This window comes from Mustela lutreola, chromosome 17 (assembly GCF_030435805.1).
Source record: "Mustela lutreola isolate mMusLut2 chromosome 17, mMusLut2.pri, whole genome shotgun sequence".
NCBI classification, from domain to species: Eukaryota; Metazoa; Chordata; class Mammalia; order Carnivora; family Mustelidae; genus Mustela; species Mustela lutreola.
The window spans coordinates 2,229,416-2,251,377 of NC_081306.1; the positions used below are offsets into that span (position 1 = coordinate 2,229,416).

A 21,962-nucleotide genomic window follows, 5' to 3' on the forward strand; every position below is an offset into this window, starting at 1 on the left:
ACCGAAGCAGCACGAGGCACCTGTCTGTCTGTTCCAACGAGCTCGTCTTCCCCTTGCCTTTCATGGTGAGAGTCTGATCTCTACCTAGCATCCTGTGTTAGGCACGAGTCTCAGGAAGTACAGATTTCACAGGTGATGGGGGTGTGGGTTGCAGAAGAGGAAGTGGGCAGGAAAAGCATGTTCTCATTGATCAAGATGAGCATCCTGGCAGCTTGCTATCTCTTTCTCTTGATTCTCTAACCAAACAAAAGCCCTGTTTTTTTAAAGAGTCCGCACCGTCTTTTCCAGAAAGGCCTGAAACCATTTTAAATCTCTTTTGGGGTAAAACTTAGAAATTGTGATAAACATCTCCACTCTTTGCAGAAGAGGAGGGAGATGAAGTGCTCTCGGGCAACCGGCATGATGGGAGGAGCCAGGAAAGCAGCAATCAGGGAGTCCTTGTTGCCAAGGAGAAAGACAGAGGGGGACCTGCGTATCTCCTTTCCTGCTGCCCTGTTTTGTTGATTTCCAGCCAATGTCTTCAGGTGGATAAATGCCGTGATGTTACTCTGTGACCGAAAGCCTCGGTTAGGTTGAAATACTTCATTCCTGGCTTTGGGGGAGCCCACACTAAGTCACTTGATCAAGGGGGGCTGGGAGCCTGCTGGGGCCCATGCTCACTCCTGTTCCAAGACCCTGGAAGGACTTTGTGGGAGATACGCACACCAGCTCCTGCATCCAGAAAAATGTTCCTACCAGGAAGGAGTGACAGAATCCACTCTGGTTCAGTTTCTAGAATGGCCATCAGGGCTGACAGCTAGATGTTTTCAGCAGCACCAAGGTCCTAGCCCTCGTCCCTGGCGGGTGGCTTGAATAAAAAGGAAACCCATGCCGGCTGTTCTGGCTACAGCTGAGAAAGGAGACAAGAGGGCACAAGATGACAGCCACGGCAAAGCTCCCACGGCCCTTTGCGGTCCAACTCCAACCTGCTTCACTTGGCTGAGGATGAGGCCAACTCAGAGGACACAGGACGAATTTCAAGATTTGGTCAATAGTTAAGATGAGCCTCGTGCCTTCGCACGGTTCCCCTATACCCATCTGTGGCTACATACGACTCCAATTCAAACTCTGGGGAGCTTGAGACTGGATCCGAGGACCCTGAGGTACCGTCTGGGTCCTTGCTTCTACTTTGTACCCTCTGGCTCAGTAATCTTTTTTAAGATTTTATTTATTTGACAGACAGAGATCACAAGTGAGCAGAGAGGCAGGCAGAGAGAGATGAGGAAAGCAGGTTCCCCACTGAGCAGAGCCCCCGATGTGGGGCTCGATCCCAGTACCCTGGAATCATGACCCAAGTTTTAACCCACTGAGCCACCCAGGCGCCCCATCGGCTCAGTAATCTTGCAACCTTCCTTATCTGTGTCTGACTTTGACTTTGACCATGCTCTTCACTTGGCTTGAAAAACTGCTGCTCATTCTAAAGAGGCAGCCTGCATATCGGCTTTTCTGCCTGCCTTTCTGGAGATCACTGGCAGAGTCAGGTGAGCCCTTTTCTGTACTGAAATTCCACTCTCTTTGTGCTTCTCACACGGCGTTATGATGACCCCACTGCACATCCCTTCCATCTATACGGCACCCACCATGAGATCGGGGCTGTGTCCCTCTCATCCCTTCTGCCGGGTGCAGGGCAGGTGGGCTCAGTGCGGCAGGTTTCAAGAATGGCCGCAGTATTTGTAGATTTCCCATGCAGAGGTGAGGCCTACTTCCCCACCCCTCCAACCTGGCCTGACCGCGTGACTTGCTTTAAAGAAAACCAAGTTGGCAGAAGGGACACCATGCTGTTGGGTTCCAAGCCCAGGGCTCAAGAGGGGCTATAGCTTCTGCTCTTCATGCTCTTGACCCCCTGAACCCCCAGAAGAACAAAGCTGGCTGGCTGGCTGGTGGATGAGAAAGCACTAAAAGAGAGTTGAAGCTCTGGTATTCCCATCCCCAAGGTGACATAATCCTCACTGCAAAGGCACAGTGAGCCCAGCTGAAATCAGAACTGCTGAGCCCACACTGCTGACCCAAAAAATCATGACCTAAAAGCACTGTTGCTGACATCCCTAAAACATGGGTTTAATTTGTTACACAGACAAAGCTAACTGATACACTTTCTAAGAGACTGTTACTACCAGTGACACTCTGGTTGAGACCTCAAGGTGCCAGATATCTTCCGGACCAGGATTCAAGCTGGAGACTCCGAGAGGGACAAGCAGGAGATCCAGGCATTCTTACTCACCGGAAGGCCCCCTTCAAACCAAGCTGCCTCCCACCCACCCTCACCAGTGACACATTTACCTCCTTTTTCTCCCGCGAGCACGACCGGCTTCTGTCAGCCTTTCGCAGAGTCTGACCTGTAGCAGTTCAAAAGCAGAACCAGAGATGAAGGCTATTTTAAAGCAGCTAGTTTATCACCACAAAAGCTTTTTATTTGCAAACTGAATAGACGGGACCAATCATAATCAAATGATTTTAAGAAAATGTAGCCTATTATTATAGTGGGAAAATGCCATACTCTTGAAATAGACCAACGGCAAGGAAATGGTAATTCACACACTCGCGTCGTTTGACTGTAATGAACAAAGCCTCAGCTCTTTAATCTGGAACATTATCTGCACTCTGCCAGGGCCGACGGAAGATTTCCCAGTCGAATTACATTTTTATTAAATTGTTTGGAATTATATAAAATGCCTTCCACAAAAATGCCTTCCACAGTGTGCATACACATAACCTTTGATCAGTGCACACCAGTGGGCTTCACCAAACCCCCAAACTCGCTATCTAGGTGATGGTACAGATGTGAATTAGCAGTAATCACCCACATTTCCTATATAATGGGCAATTTCAGAGAGAATGTTGCTTTTCTTAGAAAACTGGAAGACTAACATTTGAAAGCATGCATAAATTCAACAGCTCAACATCATATGGTTTAAATATGCTGTTCCAAATGCAGTTTTCACAACTTTTATGCAAGGGTCCATTACAAAAGGATTCCTTGATGGAAAATTAATGGATTGCCTTGGTTTTAAAAGGTAACAAGGGAACCTCTGCGCCTTGCCCATGTGTCTTCCAAATTACCCAGCTTTCCTCGCAGGTGGCTATTTGTGAGAAAATCAGTACCACACGTCCCATGACCCAAGAATGTTCCAAAGCAGGAGCAAAAAGACTTAGCAATGACTTATCAAGAGGCAAGAAGCGGGGACTGAGTCTCGGAGGAAAGATGTTTGTCTCTGGATGTGGTGACTTCCAGTAAGTCTACACGGGTGTGGGGGGCAGAGGGTGGGGGACCTCATAGCCGGTGATGAAGCACCGGTCAAAGGAGGACACTCTTTCCAAGAAAGTGAGAATAAGGGGAAAAGCGATGATGAACCTCTGGCAATTGCCAGAATTTAGGGCCGATATTAATAAAGGATTTGGAAAAGAGGCAGCCAGAGAACTTATAGGAGACCTTGGATTATAAAAGATCATGGTAGAGTAGATGTCCTTTGGGTTATCTGCTCAGCTCATAAGGACACCCTAAGCTGCCCCCTTCTCTCTCCCTTTCCTCCCTGTCCTCGGAGGGGAGCTCCAAGGCTGTACAGGACCCCAACCTCAGTAACCCAACTGCAGTCAACTGGAATTTGAAATTCATTAAGAAAGACAGAATTTGAAATTCGTTGGGGGACAGACTACCGAGAATGCCCAGGCAGAGCAGAGTGACCTGAAATTGATCTGTCATTGCGTTCCACAGATACCCACTTAACGTACCACTGAGATGCTGGATGCCAGCAGTGGGGAAAGGCTGTACTGTGTGCAGACAGGGAGGGTCTACGAAAACACGCTGTACTTTCTACCCAACTTTGCCATGGACCTAAAATTGCTCTAAAAAATAAGGTTTGTTAATTTAAAAAATTAAGAAGAAGGCCCAAAATTAAGGACCAGGGGATCTGGGCTGTTGGACCCATTTTATCCCACCTCCTGACCCCCGATGCTCTGGAGGGAGGAACCAGGGCGGCCACTCCCAGAAACCCTTGACTGCCCTTGGTCTAAGCTGTCAGTCCAGGGACTCACTGTAGGCTGTAAGGCCGACCAGAGAGGATGGCATACCGGGTCGTAGGCCACACACGGCAGGGCTGGGAGCCCGGAGATTGGCCTGGAGCTGGAAGGTGACAGGGAGGCTTGGAGACCAGGGGTCAGACCAGAGTGTTCTACCAGCAGAGGCAGTGCTTAGGTAAGTAAGATGCCAGCAGGGAGAGAGCCCCCAGAACAAAACCAGGGAGAAGGAAAGCAGAGCTAGTCCAGGGCCAAACATGGCAGTTCCCAGAGTCTGGCTGCAGCCCTTCTGGTGCTGGTTAGACACAAACTTAGGGACATGGTCCAGTGGACAGCTGACCAGTTATGAGATTGTAGATAAGTCACAGGATCCCCCAGGATCCTTCTGGGCCATATTTCCTTCCTATTTTTTAATTTTTATTTTTATTTTAAAAGACAGGGTGAATCACCTCGGGAGTTGCTTTGTATCCCTAAAATTCTGTTACACCAATGGAGAACAGTAAGAAAAACATTAAGATGGGCCATAAAAACAACCCATTAATACAAAGAACACAAAACTTAACTACTGAAATTGGAAAGCAAATCTCTCTACCAGAGTTCATTAGAAGCTGCTTATTCATTAAATTGGAAAATAACTGGCTTATTTTCCAATGAAGATAACCCAGGCTAATTACGCGCACTTGTAATCTAACACCCAGTCCTCACACCGCTGAGCCCCTCTCTCCTCCCTGTAGCTCCACGTGGAGGCTGCTCCTTCCTGCCAAGGACAGAAAGAACGTGTTTACACCGGACCTGTCCACTGCACTCAGCGTCTCGAAATACCCTCCTACTTAGATCTCATCGTATTCTCAGGACGCTCAGGGAGGGAGGTGGGAGAAGGTGACATTAGGATCAAAAGATGTCGCTTGCAAAATTGAGGTGTTCCCCCTGCATTTTGCAAGGCGACCTGTCATTTTTAGCCATGAGACCGTAAATAAGGCCAAATGTAAGTGATAGATGTGGACCTCACATTATAAAACAGACATGTGCCTGGGAACGGGGAGAAAAACACCCCAGAAATGAAAAAGACATGAAGGCATATAATATCCTCCCATGCAGGACTTCAGAAATTTTATCTGCATTTTGGACTTACTTTCAGTGGTTAGAATATTCTGACCATTTGGTTTTACTTTGCTCTAGATGTAGACCATAACACTCAGGGCTACCCTTCAGAGGGGCGGGGAGTCTTCCTCTGCATCAGAAACCATCAGGCAGGGAAAATCAGCATCAGAATTGCTCTTAACAGAGCCCTAAACCTCCTATGAAGTACAGTCCACAGGACACAGCCTTTTAAAAATTTATTATTATTTTTGTTATTGTTGTTGTTTTTTAAAGAGTTTTTTTTTTTTTTAAGTTTTATTTATTTATTTGACAGACACACAGTGAGAGAGGGAACACAAGCAGGGAGAGTGGAAGAGGGAGAAGCAGGCTTCCCGCTGAGCAGGGAGCCTGATGCCGGGCTCAATCCCAGGACCCTGGGATCATGACCTGAGCCCAAGGCGGATGCTTGATGACTGAGCCACCCAGGCGCCCTGGACACAGCCTTTTCTAACCATTGCTATAGTCTACTCCACATGTGAAATATTTGGTGCATATGGAAATGTATGCAAATACATATGCATATCATTGTGCAGTATTTCTAACTAAGTTATTCACATGGTGATTACTCCCTCTGTTTTTCCTATAAGGGTAGAAGAAGAGTGAACTTGTCCTGTAAAAGGCCAGAGAGTAAATATTTTTTATTTTTATATTTTTTAAGATTTTATTTATTTATCGAAGAGAGCAAAAGCAAGAGAGATCACAAAGGGAGAGGGAGGGACAGACTCACTGCTAAGCGGAGAGCCCCATGCAAGGCTCGATCCTAGGACTCTTGAGATCATGACCTGAGCCGAAAGCAGAAGCCTAACCGACTGAGCCACCCAGGTGCCCCTGAGAATAAATATTTTTTACCTTATAGGCCGTAAGTTCATTAAATCATAAAGTCTCTGGTGCAACTACTTGACTCGGCCATCATGTTGCAAGAGCAGCACTAGACTATATGTAAACAAATGGGGAACGCTGTGTTCCAATAAAACTTTATTCACAAACACAGGCGGCAGGCTGGATTTCGCTCCCAGGCTGTAGTCTGCTGACTCTTGCTCTAGATGGACAGTACTATCCCGCTGGTATGAGCAAGGAAGAAATGAGAAGCAAACTTTAAGCGGGTGATTGAACTGCTTTTTCGAGGTCACAGAAACGTAGCTTGTAAGTGACAGGGCTCCCTGTGCTCCAATGGCCATCGTCACTAACATCATCACCATCACAATCATATTAATCATTGTGATTACCATGTGAGCTCAACTTAAGTCGGGTTTACTCTGTGCCAGGCACTGAGCTCCAGGCTAAGTCAACAAATCAACCCATGTACTCCTCTCAACTACCCAAGAAATAGGCACTATTATCCCGCTTGTCAGATGCAGTCACTGAGACCCAAAGAGGCTAGAAAATCTGCCCTAATCACCCGAGCTAGTGAGCAGAGGAGACTGATCTGGAGCTGAGCAGTCTGGCTCCAGAACCTTCAGCCCTAACCACCAGGCCACACGGATCCTTAATCAGGGTGTTAAAGACAAGTACAAGCCCACGAGAACCGACCTGGGAGGGAGTCTGATATAAGCAATTCTTTCTGTGATGCAGCTTTTCAATGTCCTTTGGACTGCTAGAGCAATTAGTAAAGGGGTTAGATGGAAATGATTTCCCCATGATCAAAGAAGACGGTGTGCCAGCAGCCGGGTAAACACCTAAGATGCCAAGAGTGGTCAGGCGGGCTCGGCGGTAGACGCTCACACCTGTCTGCTCAGGTGAAATGCTCAGCCTTGGCAGGAGGGGTTGGGCTTTGGAGAATAAATCCAGTGGAAATGCTGCCCGCAGAGAGGGCCCATGCTGGGACCTCCCCGCCACAAAGGAGCTTTGAACAAAGAACTTGTTTCTCTCCACTGGGGGGATGGTAGCGCCATGAGGTCACAAAAATGAGCTTATTTCTTCTGTTGTCCAAACAGGAGAGCTTATATTGCTCTCATTTTATATATCTGTGGAATTTAATTTAAATGTCAAATATCCCACTGAAATACCACTTAATCTCACTAATCGGACTGGCAAAAATCAGAGGTTTGACAACATCCTGTTTGCAAGAGCTAGGAAGCTGGCACTTTGGAGCACTGAGGAGAGGGGAAGTGCAGAATGACACTTTGGGTGTGTATATGGATATAAAATACCTTTGGAAGGTATTTTGACAATATCCTTAGAAGTCTAGGTGCATTTTCCTTTTGGGCCAGCAATAGCACTTCCAGGAATTCGCTGCAAAGAATTACCTCTACAAAGAGGAAATGGATGTACAAAGGTATTCACTGTATCACAATCTGCAATAACAAATGTTGCAAATGACCCGTAGGTCTGGCAGTAGGGGCTGGATGAATAAATACGGCGAATCCACACAATGGCACAGAATACTGGGAAGCTGGAAAAAAGAATGGACAAGCTCCTTGTACATAAGGAAAAAATTGATAGGCAGAAAGTATATGAACTATGCGATCTTTTGTCTAAGAGGAAAATAAGAATAAATACTCACACCCATCCTATTTGAAGAACCACCCAGAGCTACATGTACAAAGACAAGAAATCACTGTTCCTTTTTATATTTTTTTTATTTTTGAATGATGTACATGGACCTATTTCCTTTTGGAAAAATAAAAAGAAACTTAAAATATTAAATGTCCAAAGGTAGATGCAAATTTTTTAAAAAAATACAATGGAAAATGTAGATTGTTCAGGGAACCCAAGAAGGGGGAGTCAGCCAGAGGGAGCGAGAGTAGCCTCTGCGAACCTCAGCACCCCAAAGCACCCCGAAAAGACAACACAGTATCTTGGGAAGATAAACTGTCTTCTTTCAAGAGATTGATCCACGATGCGTGAAAGATAAGAATGAAATGATGACAAAATATGGTTTCTGGACATTGGAACAGCGGTTTCTTGGCTAAGCCAATACACTATCGGTAACCTGCTCCTTTATTCAAGGGCAAAGTTCGCATGAGACGGCCAGACACGATGAGAAAGGAAAAAGGAAGGAGGAACAAGGAAAAGGAAACGGAGACCTGTCCGGTCCGGTCCGGCCGTCTGGAAATCGTGGCTCCTCGTGCTTACTGAGCACCTAGCCCTGGAGCTCCTTCCCCAGGTGACAGCTCTCAGGACTCCCTATTAGGCACAACAACAAAGCCTTGGGGCTCAGAGAAAGCAACCTGCCCAAGGTCAGAGCAAGGAAGGGGAAGAATGGGATTAACAGGCCAGTCAGTCTGGCTGCTAATCCAGTGTTCCCTAGACCCTGATCGCTACCAGCGTCCCCTCGTGCCAAGTGCAGGAATGCGAGCACCCCAGCCCCACTGTCATTACCACCCCACTCCCACAGGTCTTTAGCCCCAGCCCAGCTTCCTGGACTTCCACCTGCAGCCGTTGCAAAGACACCCGCGGCACATAAGGTGGCAGGGCGGGGACAGAGCAGCCTGGGGAGCTCCTGTCCAGCCTGAGGGGAATCACTATTGGGTGCTGCTGTTGAACACGACCCCAGCCAAAAATCAAGAATGAGGCTTAACTGACTGAGCCACCCAGGTGGCCCCTGGGAATCACTATTTGACTCCAGCTGCCAGTTTCCATGCAGGAATATGGGCCCAGTCTCATGGGGTTGGATTTTTCTAGAGAAGACCAGTATTAGGAGAAAGTTTCTAAGTTTTAAATACTGACAAGTAGCTTAAAAAAAAAGTTTTTTAAAGTTCTCTACAGATCCAACAAAGCAGGCTTCTAGATTCTAACCGAATAGGCAACTAGGCAGAAGGCTACTTTGATGCCACGGACCACTTTTGCAGGGAAGCGGGGAGAGCCCTTTAAGGGAATCTCATCATTGTAACAGAAATCTGTTAGACAAAAAGCGTGACTGTTTGGAAGACAGGTAAACATGGACTCTGCGACACTTCCAGATTCCTTCCAATTCCCCATGCACGCCTCCAGGCTGGTTCTGGGGACTTTAAGTCACGTTCTGTATTCTGAAAGCCCAAAACAATATCCCTGTCACTCTTCCTTTGCATTTTCTGTGTAACTCAAATTCCCGGAGCCCAGTTTACTGCCAAATTACCTGAGATAAACAAGTCATGCTAAGATCCTCTTTTCCTCTCCAAACCCAAACAGCAGCTGGCAGCTAGAAATGGTTATTTATAACCTGCACACTGTTACGTGCATTTGCTTGTGCATTTCTAAAAATGCTTAGCCATGCATTCTGCGGCTGACTTCATAATTACATGAGAGCCTGGGGACAATGCTGTGCGGCGGCAGAGAAGGTAGGCGGTGGGTCAGCCTGTCTGGCTCAGCTTCTCGGTACCTGTTTGGAAACCCTGATAGCACGATTCCATTTCAGTCTATGGTTGGCATTAAGATAGTACCCGTGAAAAGCTTAGAACAGGACCCTGCACATAGTAGGTGCTTAGCAGTGAGTGGCTCACTCCCCCATAAACGGCTGGCTGTGTGTTCATGGACCTCAGCAGGTTCTTTTGGACTCTGATTCCCAAATGCTTCCTGAACCTTTCCCTTCCTCCCCATCACCGCTCTGCGAGGCCCTTGATCATCAAAGAGCCACCTGGCAAGAGTCCTGTCTCTGTTATTCCTGGGCTTTTCCCATGGCAGCCAACTAAAAATGAGATTATATCCCTTGCCTGCTCAACCCTCCAGTGCGTTTCCCTCTGCATGCTCTCCACTTGCGCATGCTCACATCCACACCACGCACACCTGCAGCCCGCTACTCTTTCCTCTGCTCTTTGGACTCAAGATTCCTTCCTGCACCGGGTCCTTTGTCCTCACAGTCCTCCCCTGTTGGCTCCTTCTTACCAATTAGATCTCACTCAGCCTGAAGGGAGCTCCTTCTTCAGAGAGGACTAACTAGCACACCACCTTCCCTACTTTTTACCCTCTGTACAGCCCCTATCTGATCTTTTTCCTGTTAATGTAGTTGTGGCCTGTCTCCCCCTGCACCCCCTGCCCCAGAAATGGTCATTGTTTGGCTTTGTTTTAATCCCTGAATTTCCCATACCAGGAACAATGCCTGGAATGGAATGGCTATCAGTAGACATTTCCGGAATCTGTGAATGAATGAATGACCGAATTTTTGAATGGACAATGCCCGGAGGACTGGAGGCCTGAGTATGAACTGCTATGAAGACTTCATCTTCTCTCACGATGTATTTTCCTGACCCTATCCCCCTGCTCTTTCTCAGATGGTGAAATGAAATATGACAAAGTGAGTTTAATACACCACTGGAGATAATTGGAAAATATTGATTTTTTTTCATTTGAAACAGTAAAGATAAGAAAATGCCACACTTCTGTAATCTAATCAGTGGCTTATGTGACAGCATGATTCCCAGGCTAAAATGTACTTTGGTAGACCTCTGTATCCATCATTCCAACTACACAGGCCAACCCAGCCCCCCACTGACAACAAGTGTGGACACTGCATTTGTGAGCCTGCGTTTACGTAACCAAATTAAAGTGTCTCTGAGTGTCTGCTTTCCACTCCTCCCTCCCCCCACAAGGAGCTGCCAAGTAGTCCTGGAAAACATAGGAAAGGATGCATGAGCTGCCTTGGAATCCTAAAGAAAAAGATACGTTCCTTCCTCAGACAGCTCATTTTTACTGAGATCCTATTAAGGGCTGGGTACCATTTTAAGGCCTTTAGATAGATGGATTCCTTTGATTCTCATAGCAGCCCTATGAGGAAGTCCTACTATTAATCTCTGTTTTATAAATTCAGAGTCTAGGCACCGAGAGATAAAGAAACGAATCCCCCCAAGGTCATGCGGCCTCAGAACTGGAGTCTCCTTAGTAGGTCTCCACGAGCTCTCACCTAGTGGGCACCAATGGGAAGCTGGGGAGAGCTGGGAAGCAAATCTAATCCTCTGTCCTGGTTTTTCAGGGTTGCCTTTTTGCAGGCTTAAAATAAAATCTCCATCTGAAATCATGCAAGAGGCGGGACTTCCCACCACAAGGGCTCATTAGGAGGGTGGGGAGGTGGGGTGCTGGACAGAAATGGATCTGGACCTGTTCCTCCACCTCTGCAGGCATGTTGACTCCCCAGGCTGCGTCCCCAACATCTGATAAATGACAGCGGTCAGACCAGATTGGAAGTTACTCACTGGCTGAACCCACCCCACAAATATTTGTTTGGTCTCCATAATGTTTAAAAAAAAAAAAAAAAAAAATTTTTTTTTTTTTTTTTTAACACACCTTGGGAGATAAGACATTTTAAAATCCTGAGCTCTGGATGGTCTTGCAAACCTAAATGATCTGGCAACCCAGGACTTGCCTTCCTGCCTGGCAATAGTGGTCTGAGGATGAGGACAGTGGCCTGACAGTTGGCTTGGTGTCCTCTGGTTCCCAGCCCCTGCTGGCTGGTTGTCTTCCCTGCCACTGAGGTCGAGTCCAAGGTGCCGTTTATCAGCAGGTCTGAGAGGTTTTTCCCTACAGTGAAGATGAAAGTGGCCACATCTCCGGCAAAAGAGAGAATCGTCATCATCCTAATGGCAGTGAACACACACGGACTTGTCGTGTGTCAGGTCCTGATCTAAGGGCTTTTAATGAATGCTTTTGATTTTCACAATAACCCCAGGGGGTGGGACAACTCTTACCTCTATTCTATGGATGAGAGAGAGATGGAGGAAGCCACATACTGCAAGGAATTAGTAGGCAACCGAGTTCCTAATGAAACTGATGAATATTGCCAGGTATGCAAAGTGTACACAGGTGTTGAAAGAATCGGACATAAAGCAGCCTAATGAAATCCACCCTGGACACTGCAGTCACTTACATCACCTGCCTGGTCCCTGCAGGCTGCTGCTTCTTCTTCTTTTCTTTAAAGATTTCACTTATTTGACAGAGAGTGAGTGCACAAGTAGGGGGAGCAACAGGCAGAGGGAGACTGAGAAGCAGACTCCCTGCTGAGCAAGGAGCCCGACAGTGAAGCCCAATGCTGGGAGCAATCCGGACCCAAGCCAAAGGCAGACACCCAACAGACTGAGCCACCCAGGTGCCCCCTGCAGGCTTCTAAACTTGTTTTCTTCCATAGGATCCTTAAAGAGTTCTGAAATCTATCAAGTTCCCTGGACTACATCTGATAAGTCTCTTTTGCCACTATCAACCTTTGATTTCAGGCAGGTTCATAAAAAGTTATCTAAATAGTTTCAGATTCTTTTTAAGATCTTATCTATTTATTTGTTTGAGAGAGAGAGAGTGCTTGAGTGAGTTGGGGGAGGAGCAGAGTCCAGAGGGAGAAGGGACAAGCAGACTCTGTGCTGAGCGCCGAGCCAATGCGGGACTTGATCTCAGGACCCCAAGATCATGATGTGAGCCCAAGCCAAAAGTTGGACACCTAACCAACTGAGCCACCTAAGCACCCCTCAACAGTCTGGGAGTCTTGAGAGAGATCATGCGTGCACATGCATGTACGTACACACACACACACAAACACACACACAGGCATGTACACACATTGCATTGCAAAGTCACTCAGAGTCTGTAACAGAGTGCAGTGGTCCCTGAATGGGTTGGTGATCCAACTTCCGGCCTGGTGCTGCATTGACCAAAAACCCTCCTACCCCCCAAGGACATGTTAAGTCAGGGGCTGTCTCCAGAGTATCCATCAGCTAAGGGTGGTCAAGGTAGCATCAGAATCAAAAATGAGGCAGGAGGTGGGGGCGATGGTGAACCCACTGGGGAAAAAAAAATGGGAGGACAGGAACGCTAACTGCAAAGTAGAGGGATTGCAACAGGGGCTGGGGGTGTAGTGAAGGTAGCTAGGTGAAGGCATATTATTAGGACTGGTCTGAACGACTCCAGAGGACAATGTCTGGGGGGACCATGCTTTTCTCCTTAGCGAAAGAGGAGCCAGGTGAGATCTCTGGAAGCTTGACCTGTAGGCTTGGCTGCAAGGGCTTTTCCTCTGCCTGTTTTATGGAGACCAGCCAGCAATTCACAAAGGGACAAACCAGTTGATCTCTTTCCTAGTTACAATGTTAGCCCAGCAAACACTCATGAACATCTCCCTGTGCCAGTCCTGGGGCCAAAGCTGGCTAGACAAAGGAACGAGAGTGGGTTTCTGTCCCCAAGGAAGAGGAAAGGCGTGAAGCCCAGTACCTGGGACACAGCAGGATACATGAGGAGGCCAAGGGACCCCACCATTTGGGAGGAGTTAATTTTGCAGGTGGTATCAGTCACCACAATCCACAGTGTGGAGGTGACCCGAAAAGAGACAGCTTCCAGGGAACACAGCAAGGGAAAGGGAGGGAGGCGGGAAAGAATATGCACGAGAAATGGCCAGCTTCCTGAGCTGGCTTGGGCAGTGGTTGAAATGTCAGATGTCTATAGGCTTAGGCTAACATTCTCAACGCAAGAAAAAGGCACTTGCTGACCGAGGTCATCAGCCAGAAGAGGTCAAACTGTCATCACATGTCCAAGGTCAAGAGGGACCAACATTCAGGGCTGGAGGACCAGGGCTTTGTGGGAATGCAGGCCCATAGGCCAAAGCATCCTTCCATCAAGAGACTGACAAATCCAGGTTTTTATGAGAAACCACAACTTTTAAATATGGAAAAGCTCATCAGTGGACCCAGTTCAGGCCACCATAACACCTCTCTGAACATGAAGGTAGGCGGGTAGGTGGGTATCTAAATGTGAGACTTAAGACTGGCAGACCAACCAAGGGATAGGGGAAGGGAGGCACATGGCTTTCCCAGGGAAATTCTCAGATTTAAGGTGCTGTGACCACGGCAATTGCGACCAGTTATTAAAGTTACAAGGGTCAAGCTGTTCATCAGCAGTCAGTCTGGTGCATTGAGGATAATGGACACCTCCTCCTCTTACATGAAGTGAGCTGTGGACAGCTCCTCCTTCCAACTAACCACGTTGCTCCTGGCAGCCCTCTCCTACTTGGAAAGAGGCGCAGCCACAGGGTCAGATCCTGAGGGAGCCAAGGAGGTAGGCAAGAGCAGTGCCTTCTGAACTGTGCTCTTCGACCAGACTCATGGCCTGGACTTGCCCACAGACTCACGTCCCAAGTCTAACAACCTGGCCACACATGGATGGGGACAAGTTTGAGACAGGTCTTTGAGGACATACTCTAGACACAGAGACTCTGTGGGCCACGTATTTATTTTGCCTGCTGAATGCCTGCTTTGTGGAGCGTACACGTTAATTGGCTGAGTCCCAGTTCTGCTCTCTGCTGGCTGCGGGCTATAAGTGGGCCAATGACACTGAGTGTCGTACGGAGTTGTCTCAAGAATCAAATCAGATCCTGCATGGCAGGGGCTGGCCAGCTTTTCCAGGAAAGGGCCAGATGGTCAAGAGTTTTGGCTGTATGGACTATATGGTCTCCGCCACAACTAATCACCTTTGCCACTGAGGCTTGAGGAGATCCATAGACTGTACGCATTTATATGCAAGTGGGCATAGCTGTGTTCCAATAAATCTTTATTTACAAAAGCAGGCAGGGAGCGAGGCTGCTTTGAGAAAGGGAAGACCTTTGCAGATGTTACTTTCTAGGGAATCCAATGTGGGATTAGAGTTAGCTGTTGATGACTGGCTTTCTCATCAGATTATGAAGTTCTTCAGGGCAGAGAATATATCCCCCATTTTTTCTTTCAGATTAAAATGAAGAGAACAGGTATATACGGCACATTGTGCCGCACAATAGTAATCCATAGGGATTTCCAAAATCGCCCAAGTGAATACAGGAACAGGATTGTAACTGCAGATGCCTCTGGGGCCCAGGCAGGGAACACATACAATGCGCGGCAGGGGCATTCAGGGAGGTGCTGTGGCAACGTGGAAAGTGTGCCTCCCTGTTGGAGGAGGGTCTCCATTTGGCTCCAGCTATGAAAAAGCTGTTGCCATGCACAACTGTGATTTGGTGTTAATAGATTTTATTGATCTTTGTTAAGAAAATACCACAATAAGGTATTTATGAGAAATCCCTCCATTTTTCAATGTTCTGATGACTTGTTCAAAATTTGAAAAAAATAAAACATTATGGACCAAGGAAATGTGACTGTGGGCTGATTCATTTAGAGGCCCCCAATTCGTAACCTCTGGTTTAAAGTTCATTTTCAAATCTGCGACATTGCTCCTTTTTTTTTTTTTAAGGTGAAAAAAATGTTTAACTTCTATGTTCAAAAACATCAATTTAAAGAAAGCTTTTTAAAATTTTTTTAAATATTTTAGTTATTTATTTTGACAGACAGAGATCACAAGTAGGCAGAGAGCAGAGAGGGAGGGGGGAAGCAGGCTCCCCGCCGAGCAGAAAGTCCAATGTGGGGCTCGATCCCCAGATCCTGGGATCATGAATTGAGCCCAAGGCTGAGGCTTTAACCCACTGAGGCACCCAGGTGCCCCAACTTAAAGAAAGTTTTAAGGTACTACAAGGAGGGGTGCCTGGGTGGCTTAGTCAGTTAAGCATGTGACTCTTGATCACAGCTCAGGTCTTGATCTCAGGCCCCACGTTGGGCTCTGTGCTGGGCGTGGAGCCTAATTTAAAAAGAAAAAAAAGAATACTACAATAAACTCCCATCTACTCTTCACTTAGATCCAGTCTTAACTCGTCTTGATATCTCTGGATTCCAGCACACAGAAGGCACCGAAATGTGGACGTACTAAATGAATGTCCTAAGGAAGAATAAGCAAAACATAGAGTGTCAACTTCCTCTAAGCTAAAAATCACTGAACTGGATCCAACTCAAGGATGGGTGCAAAGAAGGAAGGAAGACAGAACAAACATAGAGACTCCACGGACAACACATTTATTTTGCCTGCTGAATGCCTGCTTTGTTCTAGTTCACATCATTTTTGGCTTGGTTTATTTTAAATACTAAGAGAAAAGAACAAATCACCAGGAGCCCAGGTGAATACTGTACCAGACCAGAAGAGACCAGACATGCTGACAGCATACTTTCAACAAAATCTTACTAATTCAACCGTCACCTGTTTTGCAGTTTGGGATTATTTAGACAAGCTAGGCTAAATTTCATCTTGGCATTATTAATTCTTTGAGAAAGTGTACTAAGCAAATGAACAGGATAAGCGGGGGAAATGTTGAATATCTGCTCTGGGGAGAGCAAAAGCAAATGAACAGCTTTAAAATCCTTTCTAATTATGTTGATGTGCTGAACTTTTGTCTAATTATTATGTTCCTTGAAAACTGAGCAGAAATATTTTTTTTTTCCTTGAACCATTTCATATTCCAAAAGCACTGGAAGAAATGACTTTAACATAAAGGTGAACACTTCATAGCAAAAGACTCACACGTTGCTCGTTTACATTCAGGTAAATAAAAAATGCCAGGCATTGGCTTTTCCTTTAAACAAACAGAGGGCTAATTACAAAGATTATTATTTGCTAGAGAGCTTCATCAGAATCCCCCCTCCCTCTTCTGCCAGCTGAAGTCTGCCCATTTGCAGATAATGATAGAATTCGCTACCACGGGGGCGCCTGGGTGGCTCAGTGGGTTAAAGCCTCTGCCTTCGGCTCAGGTCATGATCCCAGAGTCCTGGGATCGAGCCCCGCATCGGACTCTCTGCTCGGCGGGGAGCCTGCTTCCACCTCTCTCTCTGCCTGCCTCTGCCTACTTGTGATCTCGCTCTCTCTCTGTCAAATAAATAAATAAAATATTTAAAAAAAAAAAAAAAGAATTCGCTACCACGTCCGAGTGCTTTTTACAAGGAAGACTTGGCGTTATGTGTGTTCACATTTAATCTCGTATAATTCAACAGTGGATTACCAGATCAAATAAAGTAAGTCTTATCATCAGCTCCATTTTATTGACAGGAAAACTGAGGCTCAGAGAGGTCAGAGTACACAGCGGAGATGTGAATCCACCAGTACACAGCCCCCCAAATATATCAACATCACGTCACACTGCATTGCAGAGCCAGTTAAAACTTGCCCAAAGCCAAAGCAAATGGGCCAGGAAAAATGTGAAAAACAATGGTGATTTGGACCTGCAGAATCAGCCAAATTATAATCCAGTTTGGGGACACTTGCTAGATACTTAAGCTTTTGTAAGTTTGGGAAGTAAACATCTTTTCAATAAGGCCAGGCTTGGCGTATCTAGTTGGCTAGACTCTCAGTTCATCATGGCATGCTTCACTTTACCCATCAGGTAGGTGCCTATAAAATGTTGTGTAAGGGGCGTCTGGGCGGCTCAGTTGTTAAGCGTCTGCCTTCAGCTCAGGTCATGATCTCAGGGTCCAGGGAACCAGACCCGCATCAGGCTCCCCACTCAGCAGGAAGCCTGCTTCTCCCTCTCCCACTCCCCCTGCTTGTGCTCCCTCTCTCGCTTTGTCTCTATCAAATAAATAAATAAAATCTTTTTTTTAATAGTTGTGTAAATCTAAGTCTTAAAAATTGTAATGTAAAAGGGATCCTTTGAATGCTAAATCTGGTCTTAGGGCAAATGCTTTCTTAAAGAGAACAAGTTTTTCCTTTTTGTAACCAATCTGTAAATTAACAGGTTCCTCAGTTGGGCCATGCTAACGCTTTAGGAGTGAGCGAGATGATGAGAGAGCAACTGAGCGGGACTTCTTGAAAATGATCTATAGCGATGTTTCTCAAACTGTTTTCCACAGACCCTGGGAGGAAGAGGGGTTCACAAGGACAAAATCATTTTCATCACAATTCTAAGACATCTTCACCACGTCGCTATCTGCACTGATGATGGGACAGTGGCAGTAGGTAAAACTGTTACAGGGCAGTGGCACCAAACTGTCCTAGTAGTCGTTGTATTCTTTACTGCCATGTATTCATGATAAATCAACAACAACCAAAAAAATCACTGTCACCTAAGAATATCCCTATGAAATAGTAAAAGTTAGTTTTACTTAATTTCTTCTCATGAGTCCACAGCTTTTCAATATTCTGTGTGACACAATGGCAAATACACACCAAGCACTTCCGCTACAAGCCAAAATATAATGGTTGATCCCAGAAAACACTTATGTGTGCTTGTTTGAGTTACCAGCTAAACTAGCCACATATGTATAGAATGCTATTTTTACTTGAATACAACTAACAAACTCTAATTATTCAGACCTGGGTGTCTCACAGACACTTTCTCAAATAGAGAAAAAAACAAAAAAAGAAAGAAAGAAAGAAAGAAAAGAAAAGAAAGTGAGCAGTCCCTTCAAGGAAGCAACTGACGGGTTTATTGCCCAAATGAAACTTGTTTCTACTACCTGGAGTTTAGCAGCTTAAACTTTTTGCTAAAAAATGAGCCAGGTGGTGATATTAACAAATAGGATTTTCCTGATATTGTATAATGACATTCCACTTGATATTACATAATGGAATTTGAAATGTCAACGTTTGGAAGATTTGCAGAACTCAGTAAACCAACATTTTCCAAATGACCAATGCCTAATGTAATAAAACCATACATGGGTAAAATATCTGAACAAAGGGCAAGATAAACCAGTGGATTTTAAATATAACAGAGAACAAAAAGTTCACCAATATGGTCTCAGCACATTGTACGTACCCTTCAAGAAACTACCATGTGCTAAGTTTTGATGTAGCATCAAAAAAGAATGCCTACAGTTATTTGAACAGGCAATTAAAATCTGTGTGAGGCCAAGACACAACAGTTTGGTTGCTGAAACAGAAATGAGAGTCTAGTTATTTTCTGTCAAGCCAGACATTGAAGAGATTTGAGACGATGTAAAATAATGCTACTCTTCCTACTAATGGGGGGGGGGGCATGGCGATCTTTCATTAAAATTATTACTTATACTCAGAAGTAATGGGCTTACTGTTATTTTTTTAAGATTTATTTTGCTGAGAGAGAGAAAGCACACTGAGTGTGGGGAGCGGCAGACAGAAGGAATCTTAAGCCGATTCCCTGCTGAGTGTGGAGTCCATCTCGGGGCTCCATTTCCCAACCCATGAGATCATGACCTGAGCCAAAACCAAGATCTGGATGCTTAACCAACTAAGCCCCCCAGGCACCCCACGTTTATTGTTATTTTTAAGTAGTTGATACATGAATGTTCTAAGATGTTCTCAGCTTTACTTCCTGATACGGTAAATATCCTAGATAGAATACACCTAAAGCTCTTCCGAGGTTAAGCGCATGAAGGTGTCCTGCAGTTAAAAATATCTGAGAACTGCTCTTCTGTAGCAATGTTACATTGATCTTTCTACCAGGCAAACTGGAAATCTCGTTTTATAGTACCTCCAAAGTACAAAGGGCAAAGACGTCTTTTAAGTATAGATCAGACTGTTCAATCAAAATAAACCCCCCCTCCCACTGCATTAAGTGGATACAAGGAACAAATTCCTGAAAGTAAGGGACAGTGGTGACCCGAGAACAACGATCTGGATTCTAGCACAGATCCTAACAGTCTGTGTAGACATCAGTCTTCCTATCTTCAAAAGGAGGTCAGAACAGCCTGTTTTCAGATTGTTTTCAGCGGTCCATTCCATGATTCTAATCAGGAACTCTAAACAGTGGCCGGGAGGCGGCATCTGGCCGTCTGGCCTTCAGGCCGAGAGGCTGTCAGGGTAGTTAGAGAAGTGCCCCAGGAAAATCATTGGTCGGAACCCAGTGAGCAGCTTTTCTTTGGAAAGGGGAATCGATTTCCAATCGCGGCCCAAGCCAGCGCCCCCCGACTTGCCCCTGCAGCTCTGTCTCCCTTTGCGATGTCGGGAATGAAGGGCCTCCAAAACCCGTCCCCACATCTCAAAGCTCTGGTCCTTTAAGTGCAGAGACACAGTGTCCGTCGGGGCTTCGTACTCACTCCGCCACTTGCGGGCTCTGCGATGTGGGGCACGTGAACTTCATTCCTTAGACCCTCAGCTCCTTCACCTGCCCAACAGGGGGACCCCCACTGACCTCAAAGGGCAGGAATGAAGCTTAACGAGGTGTTGCCCGACGGCCCGGCCCGGCCCGGCCCCGGCGGAGTTCCTGGCCCACGGAACATGCAAGCGCAGAGAAAGAGCCCGCCCTCCGCTTCGCCGACCCGCCTCACCCCCTCGGTTCTCCCAGGACCCGACGGCCGCGCTGCCCAAGACCACGCTTACCGCACGCCCCCTCCCAGGCCTCGGCGGTCCACCCCCGAGGCACACACCCGAGACCCCGCCTCAGACGTCTGCCTCTGCTGTCCGCGCCGAAGCTCCCCCGAGCCCGCGACCTGCAGCAGCGCCACTCGGCACGGCGGTGCGGCCACTGGCCTCTCCCCGCGCCCCCACCAGCGGCCTTTTCTTCCCACCCCTGACCCCTGGGGCTCCCTTGCCCCTCTGACCGGAGAGCCCCCGAGGTCAGGCCGCGGGGGCCCGGGGCTCTCTTGCCTCGGACTCTGCCCGAGGGCGCTGAGGCACGGACGGCCGAACAACTGCCCGACCCCGACCCCCCGGAGGGGCCCGCGGACACTCACCGTCCATCCCTCGGGGCGGCGGTTCCGGGTCTCGCACCGGAAGCGGCCCCTGCACTGTTTGCAGTTCCCCTGGTTACTGCGGGGTTCCCGACCAATGGCGGCGGAGCGTCGCCGCCTGAGCCCGCCCCCAGAAGGCGCAACGTCACGTCGGCGCTCTTGGGACTCCTCCTCCGATCCGTAGGTCCGACCCGCCTCCCGCGGCCGGCGAGGGTTCTGCGCAGGCGCGCTGGAGGGCCTTTCGAGTCCTGGTGCGCAGGCGCCCGAGGAGCCGCACACTGAAGTAGCAATGGACGCGCTGGAGTCGTTGCTGGACGAGGTGGCTCTGGAGGGGCTCGACGGCCTGTGTCTGCCCGCGCTGTGGAGCCGTCTGGAGACGCGGGTGCCTCCCTTCCCGCTGCCTTTGGAGCCCTACACGCAGGAGTTCCTTTGGCGGGCCCTTGCCACCCACCCGGGCATCAGCTTCTATGAAGAGCCCCGGGAGCGACCCGACCTCCAGCTCCAGGACCGGTCAGCGGCCTGGCCCCGGGGCGGGCGGGCGGCGCGGAGCCCGGCCTCGGAGGGCGCTGGGAGGGGCCCCGGGTCTGACGGGAGGGGGCGGGAGAAAGGAGGGGCGGGGTGGGGGTGGGGCAGGACCGCGGGTCCGACGGGGGCGCCGAGGGGCGGGGTGGGGGCGGGGCAGGACCGCGGGTCCGACGGGGGCGCCGAGGGGCGGGGTGGGGGCGGGGCAGGACCGCGGGTCCGACGGGGGCGCCGAGGGGCGGGGTGGGGGCGGGGCAGGACCGCGGGTCCGACGGGGGCGCCGAGGGGCGGGGTGGGGGCGGGGCAGGACCGCGGGTCCGACGGGGGCGCCGAGGGGCGGGGGTGGGGCATGACCGCGGGTCCGACGGGGGCGCCGAGGGGCGGGGTGGGGCATGACCGCGGGTCCGACGGGGGCGCCGAGGGGCGGGGGTGGGGCATGACCGCGGGTCCGACGGGGGCGCCGAGGGGCGGGGTGGGGGCGGGGCAGGACCGCGGGTCCGACGGGGGCGCCGAGGGGCGGGGTGGGGGCGGGGCAGGACCGGGGGTCCGACGGGGGCGCCGAGGGGCGGAGTGGGGGTGGGGCAGGACCGCGGGTCCGATGGGGGCGCGGCGGTAAGGCTGGCTGGGGGTCCCTCGGGCCTGGCGGAGCCCGGGCCTCGGGTGGCGTTGGGGGTCGTTTGGTGACGTCCCGTTCGGTCCGTGTAGGTGTTTGGGTGGTGGTGAGCGGGACTGGGGCGGGGGGGGGGGTGTGTGCTCCTTTTTCGTGGTGGAAAGGAAGTCCGTTCAGACCGAGGCTGGAGACGCTGAGTTTAGCCACCCTTTGTGGGGCATCCTCAGTGCTGGACTGGAGAACCCAAGGCAGCT

The 21,962-nt window shown here is 48.7% G+C and overlaps 2 protein-coding genes across 6 annotated transcripts in view; one reads left to right on the forward strand and one right to left on the reverse strand.

Annotated features, from left to right (window-relative positions):
• The window catches only part of KATNIP (katanin interacting protein), a 172,867-nt gene extending 152,167 nt beyond the window's left edge, over window positions 1-20,700 (reverse strand). For all 3 annotated transcript variants that reach the window (XR_009349240.1, XM_059154775.1, XM_059154774.1), the window contains exons 1-2: window positions 20,580-20,700; window positions 2,320-2,375 (exon numbers count right to left, since the gene is read on the reverse strand). Coding sequence is in view for 2 of the 3 variants with exons in the window: in XM_059154775.1 (XP_059010758.1) it covers window positions 2,320-2,375; window positions 20,580-20,586 (63 nt within the window). In the remaining variant the exon portion in view is untranslated. The remainder of the gene's footprint in view (window positions 1-2,319; window positions 2,376-20,579) is intronic.
• A 92-nt stretch (window positions 20,701-20,792) lies between these two features.
• Window positions 20,793-21,962, forward strand: part of GTF3C1 (general transcription factor IIIC subunit 1) — a 68,376-nt gene continuing 67,206 nt past the window's right edge. For all 3 annotated transcript variants that reach the window (XM_059154772.1, XM_059154771.1, XM_059154773.1), the window contains exon 1: window positions 20,793-21,086. In XM_059154772.1, the coding sequence (XP_059010755.1) occupies window positions 20,866-21,086 (221 nt within the window). In that variant the 5' untranslated portion in view covers window positions 20,793-20,865. The remainder of the gene's footprint in view (window positions 21,087-21,962) is intronic.